The 22,031-nt window shown below is 54.4% G+C and overlaps 1 protein-coding gene across 1 annotated transcript in view; it reads right to left on the bottom strand.

Moving 5' to 3' along the window:
- Window positions 1-19,287, bottom strand: part of PKD1 (polycystin 1, transient receptor potential channel interacting) — a 95,006-nt gene extending 75,719 nt beyond the window's left edge. The window contains exon 1 of the mRNA XM_075718225.1: window positions 19,034-19,287. Within this exon, the coding sequence (XP_075574340.1) occupies window positions 19,034-19,287 (254 nt within the window). The remainder of the gene's footprint in view (window positions 1-19,033) is intronic.
- Window positions 19,288-22,031: the final 2,744 nt, after the last annotated feature.

Raw genomic sequence — 22,031 nt, 5'->3', positions numbered from 1 at the left:
GGCAACTGTCTGGGACTATGTCTAAATTTAATGATTAAATACAAAATTATTCTACCCTATTCTTCCTAAGCTGAAGATAAAAAACCACAGGGGTGATTGTGTAAGAGGGTGTTAGCGGTAAATACAAACCACCAGTAAATTTGCTTTGTTTAAACTGGGAAGAAGAGCACGAAGCCAAGCAATGCCAAGCCCAATAAAGTACTAAGGACAGAGTGCCCCCAAAAGCGGAGGCACGTGGCCCGCTCTCGGGCGCTGCGTGGCAGGCGAAGCGGGCACCGGCGCGCTCTGTGCCCTGCTAGCACCGTCCACTGCCTCCGCTCCCAGTACCGCGGAGACTGGAAGGTTCCCAAGAGCAGGCTTGGCACAGCGGGACATGTAAATCTGATCCCTTCTTAGGCTCCGTACTGAGACTCTGGAAGGTTTTGGTAAACATCCTTGGTAATCTTTGGATACCACAGCAATGTCAAGAAGTATCGCATTCATAAATCAGACCTTACATCAGCTCTGCTGGCAGAAAGAACATTTGCCCAGTTCTCGAGGCGCACCGAGCCTCAGCGGCATCATCGCTTCTCAGGATTTATGGTAGAGACTGAGTTAAGCTGCATCTTTGGTCTTATGCTAAATCACCTTCTTGCCAAGGCTAAAAATTGCTCCATGGTGTAATCACAAACCGAGGCAGAAGAACGAAATAACACATTTCATTCCCATATAATAATAACAAGTTACGTTTCCATAGCACCCCTCTTCCTCTCCGATCCAAAAGGACATCACCAACTTAACTCACTGAAGCACGCTGTGCGCGCAGGGATTAGGTAATCCGCCGCTGAAATACAGCCACTGCTCTTTAAGGGTGGAATCCAGCATTCAAGCAGAGTTTAAGATGGAAAGAAGAATCGCCAGCGCGCTAGGAAAGGGATGCCGCGCAGCGAGAACCGAATTCTCCGTCACGCTGCTGATGTGAGGAAAGGCAGACTGCGATCCACGGTCTGCTCTCTGCAGATCTGTCAGAGAGGTGCTGCTTTCTGCTGCAAAGACTAAGCGCAGATCTCTCCGGGACAAGTGCTGGAGTCCCCCCTCTTTAGCAGCAGCCCGTCTGCGCCGTCCCCGACTCAGCTCGGGGCCGCGTTGCCCCGACAGACTGCCGGGCACCTTGTGCGTGCCTGGGCGAGCAGAGCTGCTGGGAACGCTGCTTTCCAGCAGACGGGAAAACCACGGCCCGGGCACCTGTGGTCAGAAAAGGTCTTGGGTCATGCACTAAAAGACAAAACCAGTCCCTTATTCGGCTAAGTCACGCTGGGATCGCTGCCCAGTCATGCCTATTCAAACAGCGTCGACCCACGCTGATTGCACCCCTCTGTCTCTCGATACAAACAGCAGCTTCGACTTGCTGGAAGCCGTGCTTTGTGTTAGTTGGTGGGGTCAGGAAGACAAAGACCCCGAGGCTTTTCCCGGTAAGTACTCTGTCTGTCCCATCTTACCCCTTGGAAGGCTATCAAAGAGCTACTGTTTCCCTCAAAAGAAAATAAAAGAGAATTAGGAGCATGTAGGGATTATAAGTGAATGAAGAGGGATTTCACAGAGGCAGGGGGACCGAGGAGCGTGCGATGCAGAGCTCCCCAGCCCTGCGCACACGTCTGATCTCGAGGCAGACCGAGCTACAGCCTGCCTTTGCTCCATTTTTCCTTTCCAACATTTTCCACACCCTCGTGCCAAGAAAACTCCGAGAGCTGCCTGCCATGTCTGGCAAAGGCTTCCTACCGCAGAGTCCTCCCAGCTAGCACACGCATGCACACACACACGGAGGGACCCGCGCCGGGGCCGGCTGCTGCCGCGCTGCTCCGAGACGCGGCGGGACGTTCGCAGAGCTCTGCCCTCGCTCCTCACCAAGGGGCTGAGACTCTTCTGATGCCCTAGAAAGGAAAGACCGGGGGAGAGCGAGGGCTGACACTGAACTTTATTAGGCATTTTGGGTCCTTCACGGGGAGGCCAGCTCCCCAGCTCCTGCGGGGTTTGGAAGCCTGCTAAGGTAGCGGGATCATGCCGAGGTTTACAGCAGATGAAGCGAAGAGGCAAGGCGAGGCCCTAGAAACGAGACAGCCATTACTTGCTCACGCTCAGGCCTGGGCTGTAAATGCAGGAAGGGCTTTGTACTTGCGACCAGCGTTCCCACGTACCCCACAAAGGCAGATCCCCTGCGTGGATTTCATATATTTTTATTACATTCAGAATCATCCAATATTACGACATTTTTGTGAAGCTACGTGGAGTCCCAGCTCCTACATTCAGCATAATTTGAGCAAATAAAAATTTGCATCTGTGTCTTGTGTGGGTTTTTTTTTTTTTTTTTAATTTCCTGCTGCGTGAAATAGGAGTAGTAATAAAATCAAATCCTTGGAAACAAATGACAATTGTTTAATGAAGTAAAAAAAAAATTCCAACGCCTTCCTAGCCTGCTTGTGCCACAGCTACTACACGCACGGCTGCTTACACAGGTAGAAGAACAGGCTCCAAGTCCGGACTTCCTCACTTTTATGGGCTTAAATTGGATCCCACTAGGTGTTTAAGGCCACCGTTGAACTGCTAACGCATTCTGCAGCGTGACTAACACCAACTGGGTTATTTTTCATCCTCATTTGGCTTTTTTTGGCTCCGTCTGCCTGTCACAGCAGACAGGAGAGCAGAACAGAGCAGCAGAGTAACAGGTGAGTGATAAACAGCGTGCTGGATGCGCACAGAGCAGGGGTAAGAGTTCACCAGCAAATCTGTGATGGAAGGGGTGTAGGGACAAGCGGCTGCATTCCCTGACTCGGTGACCAAAAGCGATGTGCGAACATGACTTTCTCTCAGATAAAGGGCAACTGCAACTGATGCGGCAGGGTAAGGCAGAATGGCAGAAGCAAAAAGATGAAGAGCTACAGGTCGCCGCTACAGAAGTTAAAGGAGGAAGGTGACTCTCTCCACGAGGCTGGCTTCAGCCCTCAGCAAAGTGCTGCAGGACCTTTGCTGACTTAGCCGGGCTCTTCTGCATTTGCACCGATGCTCCTGAAAGCAATATTTTGCCCTGTGCGTCCAAGAGGTTGGGGATTTTCTCCCCCGATGCCTTTTTTTTTTTTCTGAAAAGAGACCAGCAGACTCCGGTTGACTGCATGCACTTAACTGGCCAGAATCTGGCAGCAGGAACAGAGACAGGCCCAGGAAGCAGGAGGCAGGCGGTGGTTTATGAAACACCCTGCGGAACCAACACTTTCCCCTATCAGGAAAAGTCTTTCGCAACTGGATGTCTCTGAACCGTGGATTTGGGTGATTTCAGAATTCTCCCTCCATGACCTCTTCCCCTCCTTGCCAGTCTGTGGCTTCATCTTAATGGAGGCGGCAAACTGGGTTGGGAACATCACTAATGGCATGGAAAGAAATGGGAGAGACTTCCCAAGAAATGCAACCACAGAGCCGGTTCCAGGAGCCGCTCCCTGCACAACAGCAGCTCCCAGAGGATCCTGGGAACAGCCAGCACGCTCATCCTACCTGGGATCTTAAAAGTCTCAAAAAAAGCCGTGCAAGGGACTGAGAGTAAATGAAATCCATCCTTTTCTTGTAATAGCCTACCATTCTTGATGTGAAAACAGCCCCAACCCTACAACTGCTGGCTCCGAAGTGGGGAATAGAACTACAGCAAGATTTCCCCATCTAATGGCATCTGTACTCTTAGACAAATCTTCCTTAGTTCAACATATCATCGCACACACTTTAAAATGCTCCCTCTGCTCTCCCATTAGCTACGCTGTCTGATGAGATTCCACGTGGGGAGTCCTGGTAATTTACAGCAAGCAATTAGGGGGTGTAGTTTCAAATTGGAAACGATCAGCTACACAAGCAATCCATCCACGTCTCTTACGTGCAGACACCCCAGGGGCTGGCACGAGCCCTTGGATTTGGCATTCAAAGGCTCGCAAGCTCTACCGGCACAGGAGAAGCCTGAATCTGCTCTCCCACCCATGTACTCCTGGCGTGGGGTTCCAGTACTCAGCTGAACAACACTGCGACCTTCACTATGAGACGGATCAGAATCAGGCTTCAAGTTATCATTTCTCACCAGAGTCCTGAGAAAGCGTGACAAGAATATTGGTAAGATATCCCTGTTGAGCATGTGGAGAAGGTGAGGCTGGAAGAACAGAAGAGACCTCTGCAACCAAAGAGGGAGCTGGAGGAACTTGCCCTTCCCATTAAATACTTCACATTACTTGAATTTGCTGCTACCCGCTAAATACACCCTGAACCCACAGGTCGCAATTACCGTCACACCCCGTGGGACCAGCCAGCGCTCCCGAGGAAGAGAGCAGAGCTGTCACAGTCGGGCACGTCACATCCTCACCCCTGCAACCACCTTGTCACCACCATCCCCGACTCCACAAACACTTGTTTGCCTGAGGCAAAAGGCAGAAGCTCAGGGATACAAGTTCTCAAGGCTCAGGGATAAAAGTTCTCAAGGTCCGAGTGGTGTTTGGGAGGTGAATCAGGGCTGGGAGGAAGTGGAAGGCAGACTCAGATTCCTGGATCGAAGGCTAGCTCTGTCTGGCACAGTATTCAATTCAGCCTTGGGTTACCCACAGATTAAATATTTACCTCTAAACAGCAGAAATGTCGTACAATCCATCTGATCGCATGATAAATCCTCTAAAAATGACCCTTAAGATTTCAGCTGCCTCTTTAGGAACCTCAAAGCCTGTATCAACCTCGCTTGAATCCTAACCAACTCCCATATGTGGTCCCATGGTATGTGGCTCTAGATGACCCACTTTTACCCCAAAAAAGGAGGTAGAAGATACACTCAGCTTTGCCATAAGAGAAGTGGTGGGTTCCCTAAAGCTGTCTCCTGGAATCATGACAGTTAGAACTGATAATCTCTACTTTTTTCCTTCCCTTTTATTTTGCTGACGTCTTTTTTTCCCTCTGCATCTCCTTACTGAGAAGTACAGATGCCTCCAAATGTCTCCTACATGGGACTTCAGGCTCAAAACCCAGAAGGCAACAACATTTGGCCTTTTTTGGTTTATTTTTAATCTCAAGATTTATGAGACGTAGCTGACTCATATTCTGGCTGGTAGGGTTGGACTCTTGCAAGTAACTGCATCCTCGCTATTTTATTAAGATAAGTTTTCCCACTTCTGTTTGACATGTTGGTGATGCCACCGACTGCTGCGAGAAGACGACAGATCTTTGCCTTGCGTCTCAGGTAGGTGAAAGGCCAGGCATTTCTTTCTTCAGTCTCTGGCCCAGGCATACAAAGCGAAAGGTGCAGATATACCAAATTTCCCAGCACTGCTCAGCTCTGTCAGGTTATTCAAGCATCTCCTGCCACAGGGGAGCTCCACCCTCAGCAAAAGGCAAGAAATCCTACACACACCAGAGCTACTGTGACTTGTTAAGTATGGTTTTGCTTCACATACCCCGATTTCCTTTCCAGCAACGCACCAAAAAAAAAAAAAATTACTGAGGAGAGAGTTTGTAGCTAAGGAATTCAGTGAATGATTAACTCCATCCTACCTATTAACCATCGCTCTCCGTTCCCTCGTGCCTCGCAGAAACCCCAGTTCCGGGTAGCAAAGCCATGCCAAAATCTGATACCCCATTGGTTTTGCTTGCAGAGTGGTCAGGTGATGCGGATGGTTCTAGCTTTGAGTTAAAACACATTAAGTGCAGTAATGATTAATCCAGAACCCTGGCACAAATTTGTGATGAAATGTTGTTCCTCTTGTCACACCGAATTTACCTACATGAATCCTGCTTCCTGGAGGTCACCATGAAGGAACGGTCTCTGCACAGGCCTGCAGAGGCAGCACCTCCGTGCACGCCAGGAGCAGCGCAAGGACAGCTCTTCGTAAGGCAGCGAAAGGATACGACGACGAGGTGTTGCTCTCCCCGCTCCAAAATGAACCACACCTAAGCCACGCTGTGCTGCCTTTGGGACTGGGACAAGACAGCAGACGCAGCTCTGCCAGTCTGAAGATGCCAGAGACCAGTGGTGGCTGGATGTAACCCCTGGCTGAACACACGCCTCTCAGCAGACCTTCTCTTGGTGGTGCAGCTCAATCCAAAACACACCAAACCCCTCCTACCCTACAGAATGACCCTTGGCTTTGTAAATCAATCACTTGCAGTTCATACATCACATCGCACTGCACAGACAGCAGGATGCACTGCTGCTTTTTGGTGACTAACAAAGTTTAGGGGCTTCTGTTAGAAAGGAATCGCTGCTTCCACCAGCCCAGCCCAGCAGCTCTTTCCCAGCAGATATATGTGCACCCCCAGCAAGTCATCTCCCACTGCAAGATCTTCATGTCAGATCGGCCCCACGTGCACGTGCAAGCCCACGTGTTTATCACACTCAGCTGCACCTCAGAAGACCAGGAGGGCTCAGCGCCGGGCTCAGACGCAAACTCCCTGTATGACCTCAGGCAACTCCCTTACTCTCTATAAGCATAAAGCTTTTACACCTTTATCCAGCTGAAAAACAGGAAGACTTCCTTTTTCTTTTGCCTTGTCTATTTTTATTGCAAGATCCTGAGGATAAGGTCTGTTTTCAGTCTGCTTGTCTACAGCACCCAGCCCTACGAGGTCCCAATCCTCCCCAGGGCTCGCAGCACAACACATACAAAAAACCAATTCCTAGAGCTTTGGGTCTTTTCTGCAAACCCACACATACCATGGTACCATGCAGTAGAGATGCAAGCGAATCTCTGCATTTTAAATTGGGCTTTCTGGTACCTTTACATACAAAAAGATGACAGTGCTGCTGATGTGTCAGGAATTTACTCCCCAGCTGCTTCTTCATCACCCAATGACTAGCAGCGGGCAAGAGGCCTGAAAGTCCTGCTCTGCTGTCAGGACAGAAAGTCCTTGGGTTCAACATTAAAAATTCATCATTTCCTCCCACTAGGAGAAGAAGGACTGTACAATTTTACAGGCATCTGCTGAAAGCCACTTACCACCATAGCCTGTCACCACAGTCCCTGGCACGGAGAGCAACACGTGAGTAAATGGCTCTTGCCGCTCCCGTTGCCGTGCCTGGGTTTCATCAATTCGCGGTGCTGAGCCACCCGTGCAGCCCCAGCCCATGCACCACGACAGGTGCCTGCTTAGACTGTTCAACACCAGGACCCTTGCGGTACGCACTTGGGACAGGGAGACAGCAGCTAAAACTGTATTTTGAGACCTGAAATACGTGGATTCCCAGGATCCCAAGACCCAGAAACCTGTTCTTGCAGTATGACAGGCAGGGTATTTCATGGCCTGCACACACTCACGGCCAAGTGGGATTTAAGAGCAGCCCTTGCTCAGCACAACGTGGTGCATCTGAAAGGGAAGGCGGGAAGGATTAAAACGCTGCTCTGCAGGAGCCGGGACCTGACACTGCAACGCCAAGACTCTCATCTGTCCGTGGCCTGCGCAGAAACAGAGTATAACACCGCAAGTCTCCCATGCTCTTTAAATCTGTAGATTAATTCAGTGACATAAATCTGACGGGACCGTTTGCATGGTCACACCAGACACTCACACTTGCCCCCCTGCCGATCCTCTGCCACCCACGCTGCCACTGACTGTAAACTCTTATCTTCCCCACAGATGGCCAGCGACGGCTTCGCTACTGCCAGACAGCCCGCGAGCCGGCAAGAATTAGGACCCCAAGGAGTTAAAAGAAACAAGTGTACAAGCTGAGATGCAGCCAGAAGGAGAACTGGGACCCATCCCTGCCACAGGCCTGTGCCTCAGCCCACCAGTAAGCTCAAGCTCCTGCTGAGGGCTTTTTTTGCTCTAGATTCAATAAAGAAAAAAAAAAAAGCTGCTGCTGAAATGTGTTTTGTATTGTAAAAAACAGAACCCCTCCCCCTGGAAGGCCGTGCTCCAGGCTGCAGCGGCAGGAGCGCAGCGGAGACACGGCTCTTCATGCCCTGCACCGAGTTTGATTAGGCAGAGGATCAAGACATCCTCAACCCCCCAGTCGGAATGCCAAAATGCACCCCCAAGACATCCTCAACCCCCCAGTCGGAATGCCAAAATGCACCCCCTAAGGAGGAGGAAAGGGCCAGTCTCCTCTCCCTCTAACCAGCCATCATCAAACCAACAACTAACAGCGGGGATCTTGCAGTACGCGCTACAGCCAAGAGCTACCGACTGCCTGATCCCGAACCCGCGCCGCCGCGCCTCAGCCGGCCCGGCTGGGCAGGGCAGCAGGGGCAGGAAGGCAAGGCCAAGGTCACCAATGACCCTGTCAGAACGAGCACGTGTGTGTGTTTTGCTGTCCCACCATCTCCCTTGCTCACACTGAAGATTCAGCTTCCCGCGAGCTGGTATAGGATAACGTTTTGCTGCCTTCTCACGAGGATGGCAGAGCACCAAGCAAGTAGGAATTAGAAATCCAGGGCATTTAGCCAGCAGCCAAGCATTTAAGCCCTCCACAAGCATTTCATTCCCATAAATAACCGCTACAATACTCCTGCGAGGCAAGGAAGCACCAGCCCCATTGCTCAGACAGGGGAGACTGAGCGCAGATGAATCAGTGACAGCCCAGCCCACACAACCAGGGTCAGAACTGAAAACAAAACCCAGAAGTCCCGCTCTCCCCTCCGTGTTCCAGCGGTTAGACAACACTGCCCCCAGTAGCTCGGCTTTCTTCCCAAACTAAGGTATGCGCTTCAATTCCCTGATTGTGGAGGGGAGAAGGACAGAGCGGGAAGCAAATCCTGGCCTTCAGCACGCTGTGCACATCCTCCATGGCCGCTGCAGAATTTAGCAACTTCCAGGAACTGCAGAGCAAGCCAGTAAACGCACCACCAGCTCCGCTGCCACTTCCCCTCTCCGCGGGAATGAACAGGAGCTGCAGTCAGTGTCCACAGGGAGAAAAAGGTGCTGCACGTTGCTGATCAGACCCATCACCTGCAAGAGGAGAGGATCTGGAGCAGGGCTGCATGCCCTCAAAAGATCCAGGACTCTCCGATGACTGCAGAAACGTCTTTCCCAAGCAGCCAGAGAGCGCATCGACTTCGGGGGAAGCTGTGTCCTGTGGGAGCGGGGGTGTTGGAGATTAATTTCCAAGCTTAGTCTTCTCGCCCAGTTCTCTCTGAAGTTATGGGATCAAGCTACAGGCTTGGACGTGTCGCAGCTAATCCACAGGAAGACAGAATGCAGCAGCGGGCTTTGCCGGCTTGTTTTAGAGATCTGACGGCTAGCTGTAATTAACCCTTTCGATGCTGCAAAGTCTAAATTGTGCCCGCGCGTTATACTCCAGTCTGGACTGGCTGCATAACATGGGTCGCTACACTCAGCGCAAAGCAGATCCAAGGTAATGCAGCTTAAATTAGGGGCTGTATCAGATGCAATCTGTGCGTGTAATCAGCAACTAAATTGTCCAAGGACAGTGGCATTGCTACCTTGCCAGTCTACTCTCCTGCAAGCACTGGAAAGGCAGAAAGCTTTTCAAGAAATGGCTCATAGCTGGATGTGACAACAGGGGCAGCAGTGAGGGCCAAGCATCTCAGAGTTCAGGGTCTGGCTCTTGGGCTATTGAAGTTATTTTGTGTCGTATGAAACACAGATTCAAGAACCAGTGATGCTCCTGGCGCTCCCTACAAAAAATGGGGTGTGTCTTCTCTCTTAATTTAAACTTGGGAATTGTGTTCTGTCAGTCTAGCAGAGCCTCGAGTACCACCCAGACAGCTTAAGCTTTGTTTCCATGGTGCTGTCCTAATACGAGCTATGCCCTATTAACAGCTTTACTGCACAAAGGGGCAGCAGTTTTCTTTTTTTCTTTTTCTTAAGTAAAGCCACTACTGGTATGAACCCAATCCACCACATATATTAGCTACAGCAAATTTTCTTAATGCAACTGAAAGACTAACACAGTCTAACCCTTGGCTGCTTCTAGCTTTTGTCTTACCCACCTCAGTTTTGTCTACACTAAATTTTTTAAGACTTCTGATACAAACTTTGCACTGATCCATGCAATCAGGGGTTGCAAATCTAGGCAGAGTTCATAAAGCCAGTGACTTCATGTTTTCCCTCTGCAGGAGTAAAATAACGTTCCCACACTCTGATAGAAACCTTTGATCTGCACAGATTTAATTAATTACTTATGAATCTCTGGCCAACATCACTTTGTTCATTTCAGTGGCTCTCTACTTGCAGTTGCCTCCTGTGTCCGGGAGGACAGGAAACCTTTTTTTTTTTTTACCATGTAGTGAAGGAGCTGAGAAGGGATCCTGACTAACGGCTTCACCAACTACTGGCTTGTGTAACAGTCCTCTTCTACAAAATCACCCAGGTAGCAATAATGAGCCACCCTCTGCAACTGCTTTACAGAGGGCTGGTCGGGAGCCAAGATATTTTCCAACAGAAACTCTTCTCCCAGGGAATCACCCTGCATCCTATTTCAGAGGAGTGCTTTGTTTTGTTTTAGGAAGTAAGAGAAGATGTCATTTTAATTGTGCTATGCTTAGGAGCAAGGGTAGTTGCGTGACACAAATCACTGAAGACTCACTATACAGCCTGCTGGAATCATTTATGAGACCGGAATGGCAGCAGCTCTGCTAACACCTCAACGGCACGTGCCCATATTCCAAGCTTATGCTTTTGCAGGATTGCCTGGACCACCTGCAGGTCTTGGGTAAGAGCTGCCTCTTTGCTGTGCCTGCACTGTGCCTAAGCTGTGAGATCCCAGAGATGGTACAGCAATACAAAGCATTAAAAGTGCCAGTTGATCGCTCTTTCCATATCCAAACTCCTCCTTTTGAAAACTCACTCTTTCCAGAAGGCTTTCCAACCCTTTTCATATGGGGAGGGGTGAAACACAACTCTCTGCCGAGGGCCGGCTCCGCGCTCCGGGCTGCACGCAATGCTGCCTGCACAGGCTCGGGCAGAGCGCAGACCCTCTCATGAGGTCTTCGCCATGCTCCGGTGCCAGCATCTGTCTGGGGGTGACAAGGCAAGATGCCGTCCCACTCCTCTTTCTGATGAAGAAACACAGCTTAAACAGAGGTGTCTGAGGGACTGAAAAACAGTTAAGTGGAGGGAATGTGGCTGCAACACTTTTCTCAGAGACTCTGCATCTCATCGCGGTTTCCAACTGTTCCCTCAGCTCTCTAAGCCCCAGGAGAGGAAACGCGGCACGCACACCCTGCGCTGGGAGCACGCGTCGCAGGATGGGGCCCGCGATTATTATTCTTATCGCCCCACGGACCGCCTGGCACTGGCTGAAGAGTGCGGCTCAGACGGTTCTCTCTGCTCGCAAACAGCTACGCCTCCTCTGCATGTGAAAGCCATTAAGCAATAGCACAGAAGCAACCCATGAGGCAAAACCCGTGAACATTCCCGTACTGACAGCACGCCGGTCCCAGCTGCCAGCAAGACGCCGGGGTGCCGGCACTGGGCTGCACGCAGGTGCTGACGAGGAGCCATGTGCATCCCCTCGAAGTTAACGCTCGCGCGGCCAGCTCTCCCCGACGGCTCCGCAAACTGCACGCAGACACCGGAGAGCTGAAGAGCCCCGCAGGGCCTCCCCCCGGCACGGTGCAGGGCCCCCCCCCCGGCACAGTGCAGGGCCCATGTGCCAGCACTGATGGCCTACGGTCGGAAATGTGGCATATGGGAGCATCGGCAGCGGAGACGGGAACTGAAACATCTGTTTTTCCCGAGCCACGCTTGGAAAGGCAAAGCTGTATTCCGCCCCTAAAACACAACCAGCCCAGCTGTGAGGCAAGCAGATGAACAGGGAAGTATAAAAATAGCTGCTTTTGTAGTGCTCTTTCAAGCAACACGAGGTTGCCCTACAAAAATAAATACACAAAAAGGAACGATCATGGGGGGGGTTCAGCTATTAGGGGGAGCCACGTGCTCGCAGCACTGCAAGAAGGTAAAAGACGCGTCCCCTCGGCTCGCAGCTCTGCGTTCGCAGCGCGCTCCCGTCGCCCGCCAGCTAACCACCCTGGGTCTGTCTGCGGCGCAGCAAGAATCACGCGCAGCTTCCACACGCACGGTCCCTGGTGGGACCGGACACAGATGCTATCGCCAACCTGACCTAAACCAAAATCTGCATGCTTCAGGCCGGACTCACTCCACCCCCTTCCCGAGGCGTGGCTTTGAGAGAGAAACTTAACAACTTTGGCCAACACAATTCGTCTGGGCTCTCGCTTTCCCAGGCTTAGCTGTTCCTCGGGTTCCTCCCTCAGGAGGACTCAACCCACACCCTAGATCCTCTTTTTAGAGAGCCACTCCCACCTCTCCCTGACCATGAAGCATTTGCTGTAGCAGAACCTATTTAACCCATTCCCAGCAGGATCCGTGCCCCAGGACGGAGCAGGGAAAGGTGTTTACAGAATCCCATAGGAGGGAGAGGCAGGAGAAGCTTCACTGTCTGTCTCAACCAAAGCTGCAGGGAACACTGCTCTTTTGCTTCTGGACCTGCAGAAGTCCTGCTCCCTGCTAGGGAAGCCCAGCGCAGCACGGATCCCTCGGGAGCCAGGGGATGTTGCAATGGAGTTGTGAAGAAGCCATTGCTGGGGATCCGCAAGTACCATTAGCGATGCCTGTCCAAGGAGGTGGGCGCAGGCTTGAGCCAGGGCTACCAACTCCACCCTGGAAATCTCAGTTTCAACCCAGCAACGAGACCTCATGCCTTCACCACAGACGCGCGAAATAGCGTTGCACAGAGCCAAACGTGTGCCTTGACACAAGGTGCTGTCCGTAAAGGCGGGCAGAATACAAGCTGCCCAGCTGTCGCTACAAGAAAAAAGGGCACGGTACGGCGTCCGGGTGCGATGTGAGTAGGGACAGCCTGGCTTGGCTCCAGAACTCACGTCCCGACAGATCGTCCCGTAGGCCCGTCGAAAGCAAGAGCTGCTGCAGAGAGTGCCTGCTGCCAGCGCGAGCACAGCCTTCTCCTGGCGACGCTCAAGAGCGCGCGCGCCAGCACGGCCGCCGCGAGGAGAGGCAGGCCCGTCGCCCCCCAACGCCGCGCCGTCGCAGGGCAGCCCGCAGACCCCCGGCTGGAGGTAAAGCGGGGCCACGCGGTTCACACACACGCACCGCGACGGAAAAATGCCGTAGGTGGGAGATCCATGACCACAAAGTGAACGTCGTCATTTCCTTCCACCGAGTACTGTTACCAAACCAGCCAATCACGCCTTCTTAACACGGGGGGCTAATTAAATTAAAAATGACGCTGGATTAAACGGAGTAACACAAGACCGTATGCCACATCTTAAACTTTGCCTCCGATCCCAGCTTACTGAAGTTTTTACTAGGCCTGACACCAGGAAGCCAAAGAAATGTACTCGTTCCTAACCTGAGGGGAACTATTTTTACTGTTAGGCTGGCAGAAACAGCCGACTGAAGAATATTGCGCTTTGTTTTGATTATCTCTGTTTAAATCCAGTGCTAGCACATCATCAGAACGGGCGCAATCTTTTGAGGGAAAGGGAGGAGCTGGAAAGCGAGGACAGAATCCGTTTACTGGTCATGGCTCCTGTAATATTCCACAAATACTACAGATGGTCAACTTGCATGTTGTTGATGCTCTTCCTGATGATAGGTATCCCTTAAAAACATGGGAATGGCTGTAATCACATGCTTTTCTGCTCTTTGTGTTCTCTGCAAAGCAAAAAACTAACACTGCATTTCAATTCGACATTTTTAGTTTTGGCCAACGGAGATGCCAACTTAGCTTCAGAGCCTAAGTAAACAACAGTCCTTCGAGATGAAAAACAAGCTAATTCTTTACTGCAAAGACAGGTTAATAAATAAGGGCCGGGGAGGTCTGATGTGAAGCCCTCCTCCTCCTCCCGGTGGGACAGGCAGCGACCTTCGGCAGAGCACGCTCGTGTCGGTGGCAGAAGCTGCACGGGGAGCGCGGTCGGCAGCTCTGCAGCCCGGCAGTCCCGTAGCTTTCCAGCCTTTAAGCCCGATCTCAGCGAAGCCTGGAGAGAAAGGTGGGCTGATGCAGGGCAGCAGCGTCCCTCCGAATAGCGACAGCGCCGTCAGCGCAGCCCACAAACGGAGCTGCCAACTTTCCACTGTGGAAGAGACACAAATTTTCTCTTTCAGCCTGACGGCGACTGCCTAAATCGTGCTGTTGGCTACGGAGGGACTAATTCACAAGTGCCGTGTCCCCCGTGCTCCCCCGTGCACCCTCCTCACGGTAAGAGCACGCACCAGCCCGCTCTGCCCTGGCACCGGAAAGCTCGGTTTTGCTCCCGAGCTGGCCGTCTTCACCCCCGCTCACTTTCTTATTCACTTCTTACAACTCAGAGAAATGTTTGGGGACATACGGGGTAAATAAAAGACACAAAATCAAGCTGAACTGCAACGATCGATCAAAGGACAACAAAGCTTGAAGAAATGAAGGATGACGCAGAAACGCATTATGGAAACCACAGCGTGGAAACTGCAGCATGACAAGAGATAAAACAAGGAATCCCATTAAATGGCAAACAGGGAGAGGAGCATTAACAAACCATGTGAGTCCATTTCACCCCACCTTCCGACTGAGGGATTTTCTTTTTAAAACCCCTCTCTGTGAGAGCAGAATGAAAGCATCCGGGTGAAATGCGAGAGAGACCTGGCAGGGGCTTGCCAGCTGGAGAAGGGCAGGACCGGGCCCACACCATCACCCCAACGGGGAAAAAGCCTAGGGCAGTAAGACAGCACCAGACAACTTCAACATTGCAGGAAACACAGAGAAAAATCAATGCAAACAGTACCCGGTAAAAAATACACCGGATGTCAAAGGAACCCCAAAAGATGAGGTGAGCGCAGACACAGTCTTCCTTGCTACTAAGGTCTGACAAGGGTCAGGCGCGGGCATTCAGAGAGCACAAAATCTTTAAATGCCGGGCTAGTGTCAAGGAAGCGAGACACCTCGGTGCTGCTCGGGATTATTTAATTGCAACATCTGCCACGGAGCAGGAACGCCTTCAAATGCCACCTCTCCGGGAGATGCCTTTTCTTACCTAGCAGGGCATTTTTGTTAGGACATTTTTAACCACCACCAAAAAAAGCCACAGTTTTAATTTCAAAAAAGGGCAAGTTTCTCCCTCGTGGGAACAGCACTCCCATTTCTCTGCAGCTTTAGGAAGGAGCGCAGCAAACACCGCAGACCTTCTGCTCGTGCCGTTGCTGTAAGGGCGTTACGGTGGCACTTCACCGGAGCCCGCGGTGCTCTGACAGAACACAGCATTGCCTCTTTCTTTGGTGCTTAAACCACAGTTACAGTTTGCTTGTGCGACTGGTCCCTTCCGGAGGCTGAATGAATCTCGTTTGCAAAATATTCATCTAGCACCTCATTTGGGCCTTTCCCCCCGCCTCCAAAATTTCTTACAAAAGAGAAACACAGCCTTGGTTTTGCTGGGGATACGGCTTCTTATAACAACGACATTCCAGGCTGTTTAAGTTTTTTCTAGGAACAGAAATCAACCTATTTTGCCTTTGTGGACTGGACACTACTGTACAGACACGCCACTGCTTGTGGTTTTACCTGAATTGGATTTTAGTTTTAATTGGATTTTTTCCCCCCCGATAGCTTTTCAAGACACCTTGAGCCTTGAAAAGGCTTTTACTGCATCACGTAACAATACCAAAATCTACCGACGGTTGCCAACTCCTGAAATTGAAAATATCACCGACTGTAGGTTACTGAATCATAAAATCTGTTTATTTTCAGAAGGTTTGCTTAGGTGAAGTCACCGGCTAGGCAGCGTAACCCCAGGGCTCACTGCCAAATCCACAAAAAAACCCCGCCGGGTTTTGGATGACAGTTATGACCCCCAAATCTGCAAAGCTTCTGCTTCTGCAGGAGCGTGGCGAAAGCAGAGGTCCTCTGATATTTTCACCTTCACCTTCTTACCCATCCACAACTAGTATTCCACATTAACGAAGGAAAAATAAGGGAATGTCAACTCTAGTCTTATAAATCGAGACTCTGATCTCCACTTCAAAAGCACCACGATACTAAAGATGTGTCAGAAATAGTCAATATTTGCGAGGGCAAGTCAGAAAATCTTTATGAGGTTCATTTCCAGTTGAGGAATGAAAGCAGTGATACCAGCTCATGAAACAGCTTGAGTCTCAAAGTAAACGCGAACGAAATCCGGTAGCCCCGCAAGCAGAGCGCTTGAAAAGAGATCGGATCAGAGCATTTCTCAGACGGAGAAACTCAGAAGTGCAAATGCTGCCACTTGAAGCGCGTTGCTCTTGAAGTATAGTTTTTTTAAGTTGCGCACTGCAGATTATTTGGAAAAACAGACTTTGCTCTTGATTCCAGCCAGACTTTGCGTTACACTTCAAGAACCTGACTCTGGCCATGGGAAGGGGCCAATATTCCCATTCGGTCTGCCTGGAGACTGCTTCCAGCTAGGTATGTAGCGTCTGCAAGCAGCAGAGCTTATTTCCTTAGTGATTCTTTGGATGTGGCATTTCTCCTGTACTCCTAGTAACAGCACTGCCGAAGTTGGCATGTATTTCTTCAAAGTTGCTACGTCTATAATGTCGGATACGAGAGGAATTCATTTCCCAGGTCTTGCTTCTACAGCTAGAGGTATGGCACCCCACTTGCTGAGGGCAACTGCTAGCACACACGCTTGCTGCAGAATCAGGGAGCTTTGGCGCTGGTAATTTTCTGAACTTGGCCTTCTTAAAGGCTTGTTCCGTTTCAGACTAATTAAAAAAAAAAATGTTTTGCTGAGATATTAAACAAATGCTTTCCTCTAATGAGAGAATAGACAGCAAATCATTAAAAGCATTATTTACTTTATCTGTCAGTGTTCAATAAAGGGAACATGAAATGAATAGACAAAACTGCTTGCATAACTTGACTGTGTCATGAGCCAGAGCCCCTCTCATCCTGACAGAAATGAATCCGTAAATCTTGCGTGGTTATAATGACAACGTAAGTACACATGCCTTCTTTCCCATCGTCAAGAGGTCAAACAGGGCAGTAAACTTCTCCCCAAAGGAAATCCATGTGCCGCAGCAGACCGCTTCAGCACATCTCACACCAGTCATCAGAACATTACCCGCACACGCTTTTTCAGCCGAGCCGTGACTGTACGCACAAGACGATCTGCTGGCTGACAAAGACGACTCGACAGTCCGAACTCCAAAGACAATCATCCCTCAGCGGAGCAAAGCTCTCCCCGTCACCGCACTGCTCTCAACAGTGCTGTAAACAAACGTTTCTCCATCAAAATCAGAGGAAGATGTCAGTAACGCTACCCTGCCGTTTCGGTCCATTTGCTTTAGCAGATTTCCCCTTCCCACATTCCGGGCACTTTGTTTTGTTGACCTGCAAGAGCTTTATGTCCAATTTCAATTTGTCATTGCATAATAGGATCTAATCCAAAACGTTCTGGGAGCTTTTACAACTCAACACCTCCGAACAACAATAATATCAACAGTCTCAAACACTTACTACCGAAATTAATAATCCTAGAAACACACTGCAATAACCCCAAATCCTTAAAAAGCCAAAGGAAGGACTTAGTCGTCACAGCGCTCAGAAGGCTGCTCTGCAAGTGACCAGCGAAGCGCTGGCACGTTCCACCTCTGTCGCAAACAGCACACTCGGTCTCCTGGGCTGTAGATCCCCGTCTCTAAGGGACAACAGATAACGAACGCGGCATCAGAAACCCCGTAATAAAAATCAGTCTTTCCCAGTTAGGGACTTTCTGCAACGAACAATAGCTAGTTTGTCTGGCAAAGTCTAAATATATCTCGTAAGAAAGCAGTTGGAAAACACCTAGTCTGCTGGATTTAGAGATGTGCACATTTTCCTGACGTTAGTCTAGCCACATCTCGCCGATCTACAATTTAATGTTTACCCTGGGACTTCGCAACTTCTGCACTCTCTCAATCTACATTGATGCTAAAAAGTAAAAACTTAGTTAAGAAGATCTGAGTAGACAAGCAGACCCTTAACACATTGAACTATCAGTAGATATTAGTTCATGTGAGATTTTTTACTGTGCCGGGCCCCACGTCATCTCTCCTATGTGAATCACTCAATGCTTTTGTCTCCTTGAGAACAGGAAAGTTGCTCCCTGAGGAAAACAAATTTAGGTTCAAAAATAAATTTTAAACAAGCCACTTTTCTCCTCAGCCTGTTTTTCGCGTCATACAGCGACTTTATTTAAGTGACCGAGCACACGGACCGTCCCAACGCCCCTCCAAGAAGCGTACCTTTCTGCCTGATTTTCCCAGAACAACGCAACCAGCATCTGGATGCAGCCACGGCTGTCATCCCACCCCAGCCCGTTCCGCGGGGAAATTTTTCTGCCCGAGCTTGCCAGTCGAGCCTTTTGGATTCGCCGTCAGCAGCGCTTCGAGCGCGTCCAGCTGCTCGCTCCCCGGCACCGTTGCCCTCCCGCCATCTCCCCCAGCACCTCAGAAACTGAACTCCCGGCACACCACCTCCCACCTCTCCGGCGCGGCGGCCCCTCGGCCCTCTCTGACGCACCCACGGGGAACGTGGCCCACGGCGCGCCCAACACACCTGCCGGCGTGTCTCCGACGGCGTGCCCGGCGCTCGCCAACTCTCGCCAAGGCGCGAGCGACGTTGCCAGAAGGCCCGGCTTGGGCTTGAGCCCTGAAGACGCTCCTCAGGGGATGCGGCCCAGCGCATCCCCACGGGCCCTGAGCCCTGGGGGCCGTGGGGCCAGCCAGGAGCGCTCGCCCCACGGCTACCCCGGCTGAAGCCGGCCAGCCCCGGCAGCCAGGCCGGGCCCGCGTCCCTCCCGCCCCGCAGCCCCTTCGGCTCCTCCGGGCCGCTTCTGCCCGCGGCCGGCCCGCCGCCTGACGGCGAACTCCCCCCCGCGCCGCGCCTCCATGTTTGTCCCCGCTGTCCCGCCTCCGCCGTGCCGCACGGCGACGGAGCGCTGCGGGACACGCTCCGGGACACGCTCCGGGACACGCTCCGGGACACGCTCCCGGGACACGCTCCGGAACGGCCCGCACCGCCGCGCAGCCCGGCCGCCGGCCCCCCCCCGGTACTCACAGCGCCGTGGCGGCGGGAGGGACGGCGGCCCCCGGGCGCTCCATCCCGCGGGCAGAGCAGTTGACGAGGCAGGCGGGGCCGGCGCAGGTACAGTCGGCGGCGCAGGGCTGGCAGGCGGGGGCCGGGGGCGGCCGGGCCGCCGCCAGCCCCCCGCACAGCAGGGAGCAGAGCAGGCACCAGCCCGAGAGGGGCAGCCGCGCCGCGGGGACGCCATGTTTGCGCTGTGATCCAGTGTCTCCATTTCCAAAAGGCATCTCTCCCTACGGGCATGGCATGGCCCCGGCCCGCCGCTCCCCCGGCCGGCGCCGGCCGGGCCCGGCCGCGCCCCGCCCCGCTCCGCTCCGCTCCGCGCCTCCTCCGCGCCTCCTCCGCGCCGCCCGCCTCAGCGCCCGCCCGGCATGGCGGCCTGCCCCGCGGGGCTGGCGGTGCGCGCTGCTCGGCGGCGGCGCCCGGCCCGGCCCGGCCCGGCCCCGCTGGGGCTCCCGCTCCCGCCGCGCTGACAGCCCCGGCCCGGCGCCGCTCGGCTCTGCCGCTCCGCCCGGGCCGCGGCCGCCGCCTCCCCGCTCCGCCTCCCGCCCGGCGGAAACCCGGCGCCGCTCCAGCCCCCGCCGCCCGCCCGGGCCGCCCCCCCCCGGCCGGCGGCGAGGGCCGGGGCCGGGGCCAGGGCAGCGCCCCGCTCCCGGGCGCGGCGGGGACCCCGGCCGCTGCTCGGCGAGGGGGAGCGGGGGGAGCGCGGGGGGCAGGGGCACCCTGGGGGGCGGGGGGATCCCGGGAGCACGGGGAGCAGGGGGACCCCAGGGGGCAGGGGGATCCCGGGAGCACGGGAGCGGGGGGAGCACGGGGGGCAGGGGGATCCCGGGAGCACGGGGAGCAGGGGCATTCCTGGGGAGCAGGAGCATCCCGGGAGCAAGGGGAGCACAGGAGCGGGGGGACCCCAGGGGGCAGGGGGATCCCGGGAGCACGGGGAGCAGGGGCATTCCTGGGGAGCAGGAGCATCCCGGGAGCAAGGGGAGCACAGGAGCGGGGGGACCCCAGGGGGCAGGGGGATCCCGGGAGCAGGGGGAGCAGGGGCATTCCTGGGGAGCAGGAGCATCCCGGGAGCAAGGGGAGCACGGGAGCGGGGGGAGCACGGGAGCGGGGGGAGCACGGGGGGCAGGGGGATCCTGGGGAGCAGGGGGATCCCGGGAGCAAGGGGAGCACGGGGAGCAGGGGGATCCCGGGAGCAAGGGGAGCACGGGAGCGGGGGGAGCACGGGGGGCAGGGGGATCCCGGGAGCAGGGGGATCCTGGGAGCAAGGGGAGCAGGGGAATCCCGGGGGGCAGGGGGATCCTGGAGAGCAGGAGCATCCCGGGAGCAAGGGGATCCTGGGGAGCAGGGGGAGCACGGGAGCGGGGGGAGCACGGGAGCGGGGGGAGCACGGGGGCAGGGGGATCCTGGGGGGCAGGGGGATCCTGGGGAGCAGGAGCATCCCGGGAACAAGGGGAGCAGGGGAATCCTGGGAGCAGGGGCATTCCTGGGGAGCACGGGGATCCTGGGGAGCAGGAGCATCCCGGGAGCAAGGGGAGCAGGGGGACCCCGGGGGGCAGGGGGATCCCGGGAGCAGGGGCATCCCGTGGGGTAGGGAGATCCCGGGAGCAGGGGGAGCAGGGGCATTCCTGGGGAGCAGGGGCATCCCGGGAGCAAGGGGAGCACGGGAGCAGGGGGAGCACGGGGGGCAGGGGCATTCCTGGGGAGCAGGGGCATCCTGGGGAGCAGGGGGATCCCGGGAGCCAGGGGATCCCGAGGAGCAGGGGGATCCTGGAAGCAGTGCTATCCCGGAGGGCAGGAGCATTCCTGGGGAGCAGGAGCATCTTGGGGGGCAGAGGGATCCTGGGGCACAGGGGGATCCCAGGAGCAGGGCTATCCTGGGGGACAGGAGCATTCCTGAGGACCAGGAGCATCCCAAAAGGCAGGGGCATTCCTGGGAGCAGGGGGATCCTGGGAGCAGGAGCATCCCAGGGAGCAGGGGCCATCCGGAAGGGCAGGGGCATTCCTGGGAGCAGGGGGATCCCAGGAGCAGAGGCACCCCGGGGGGCAGGGGCCATCCCGAAGGGCAGGGGGATCCCGGGAGCAGGGGCCGTCCTGGGAGCAGGGGGATCCCGGGAGCAGGGGGATCCCAGGAGCAGGGGCACCCCGGGGGGCAGGAGCCATCCTGAAGGGCAGGGGGATCCCGGGGCAGGGGGATCCCGGGAGCAGGGGGATCCCGGGAGCAGGGGGATCCTGGGAGCAGGAGCATCCCGGGGAGCAGGGGCCATTCGGAAGGGCAGGGGCATTCCTGGGAGCAGGGGGATCCCGGGAGCAGGGGGATCCCAGGAGCAGAGGCACCCGGGGGGGCAGGGGCCATCCGGAAGGGCAGGGGGATCCCGGGAGCAGGGGCCATCCCGGGAGCAGGGGCCATCCTGGTGGGGGGCATCTGAGACGCCGGGCAGGGCAGTCAGCGCAGCTGGAGTTCTGCTGGGTAGGTGCTTGGGTGGTCTCAAAATGGCGGGGGGGGAGGGGGGGGGGGGCTTTCCCTCCTCTGCACGCAGCGGGTGGGCAGCGGGGAGCACGAGCACTCACCTGCACCCTCCCCGAAGGCGTTGGGTGCTCCGTTCCCGCGGCTCGTACCCGGCCCCGAGGCCGCTGCAAGGCTGCTGCACCCAGTCAGACTTGCAGGGAGTGGTGTGTGCTGGCAGTTCAGGTATCTTGGAGAGAGATGAAGAGCAAGGCAGGTACTTTTCAGCGCCGTTTTTTAACGCTAACCATTATAAAGTCACCGGGTTTCAATGCTGCCTGCACCCTGCGCTGGCCCAGCGCCGCTGGCCATGGTTCAGACGGGGCCAGAGCTGGTGAGGTCAGTCCTGTCATCGTGTGATGGCTCCTCAGGGATCCGATGGCTCCTCAGGGATCTGAACTGGCTCTCGTTTAAAGTGACTGAAGATTATGACGAAAATAAAGTCTCTATACAACCAAAGCAAGC

The sequence above is a fragment of the Pelecanus crispus genome, chromosome 11 (genome assembly GCF_030463565.1).
Source record: "Pelecanus crispus isolate bPelCri1 chromosome 11, bPelCri1.pri, whole genome shotgun sequence".
In the NCBI taxonomy this organism is placed as follows: domain Eukaryota; kingdom Metazoa; phylum Chordata; class Aves; order Pelecaniformes; family Pelecanidae; genus Pelecanus; species Pelecanus crispus.
Note: the sequence above shows the minus strand (reverse complement) of the source record. Positions and strands in the feature narration are given on the sequence as shown.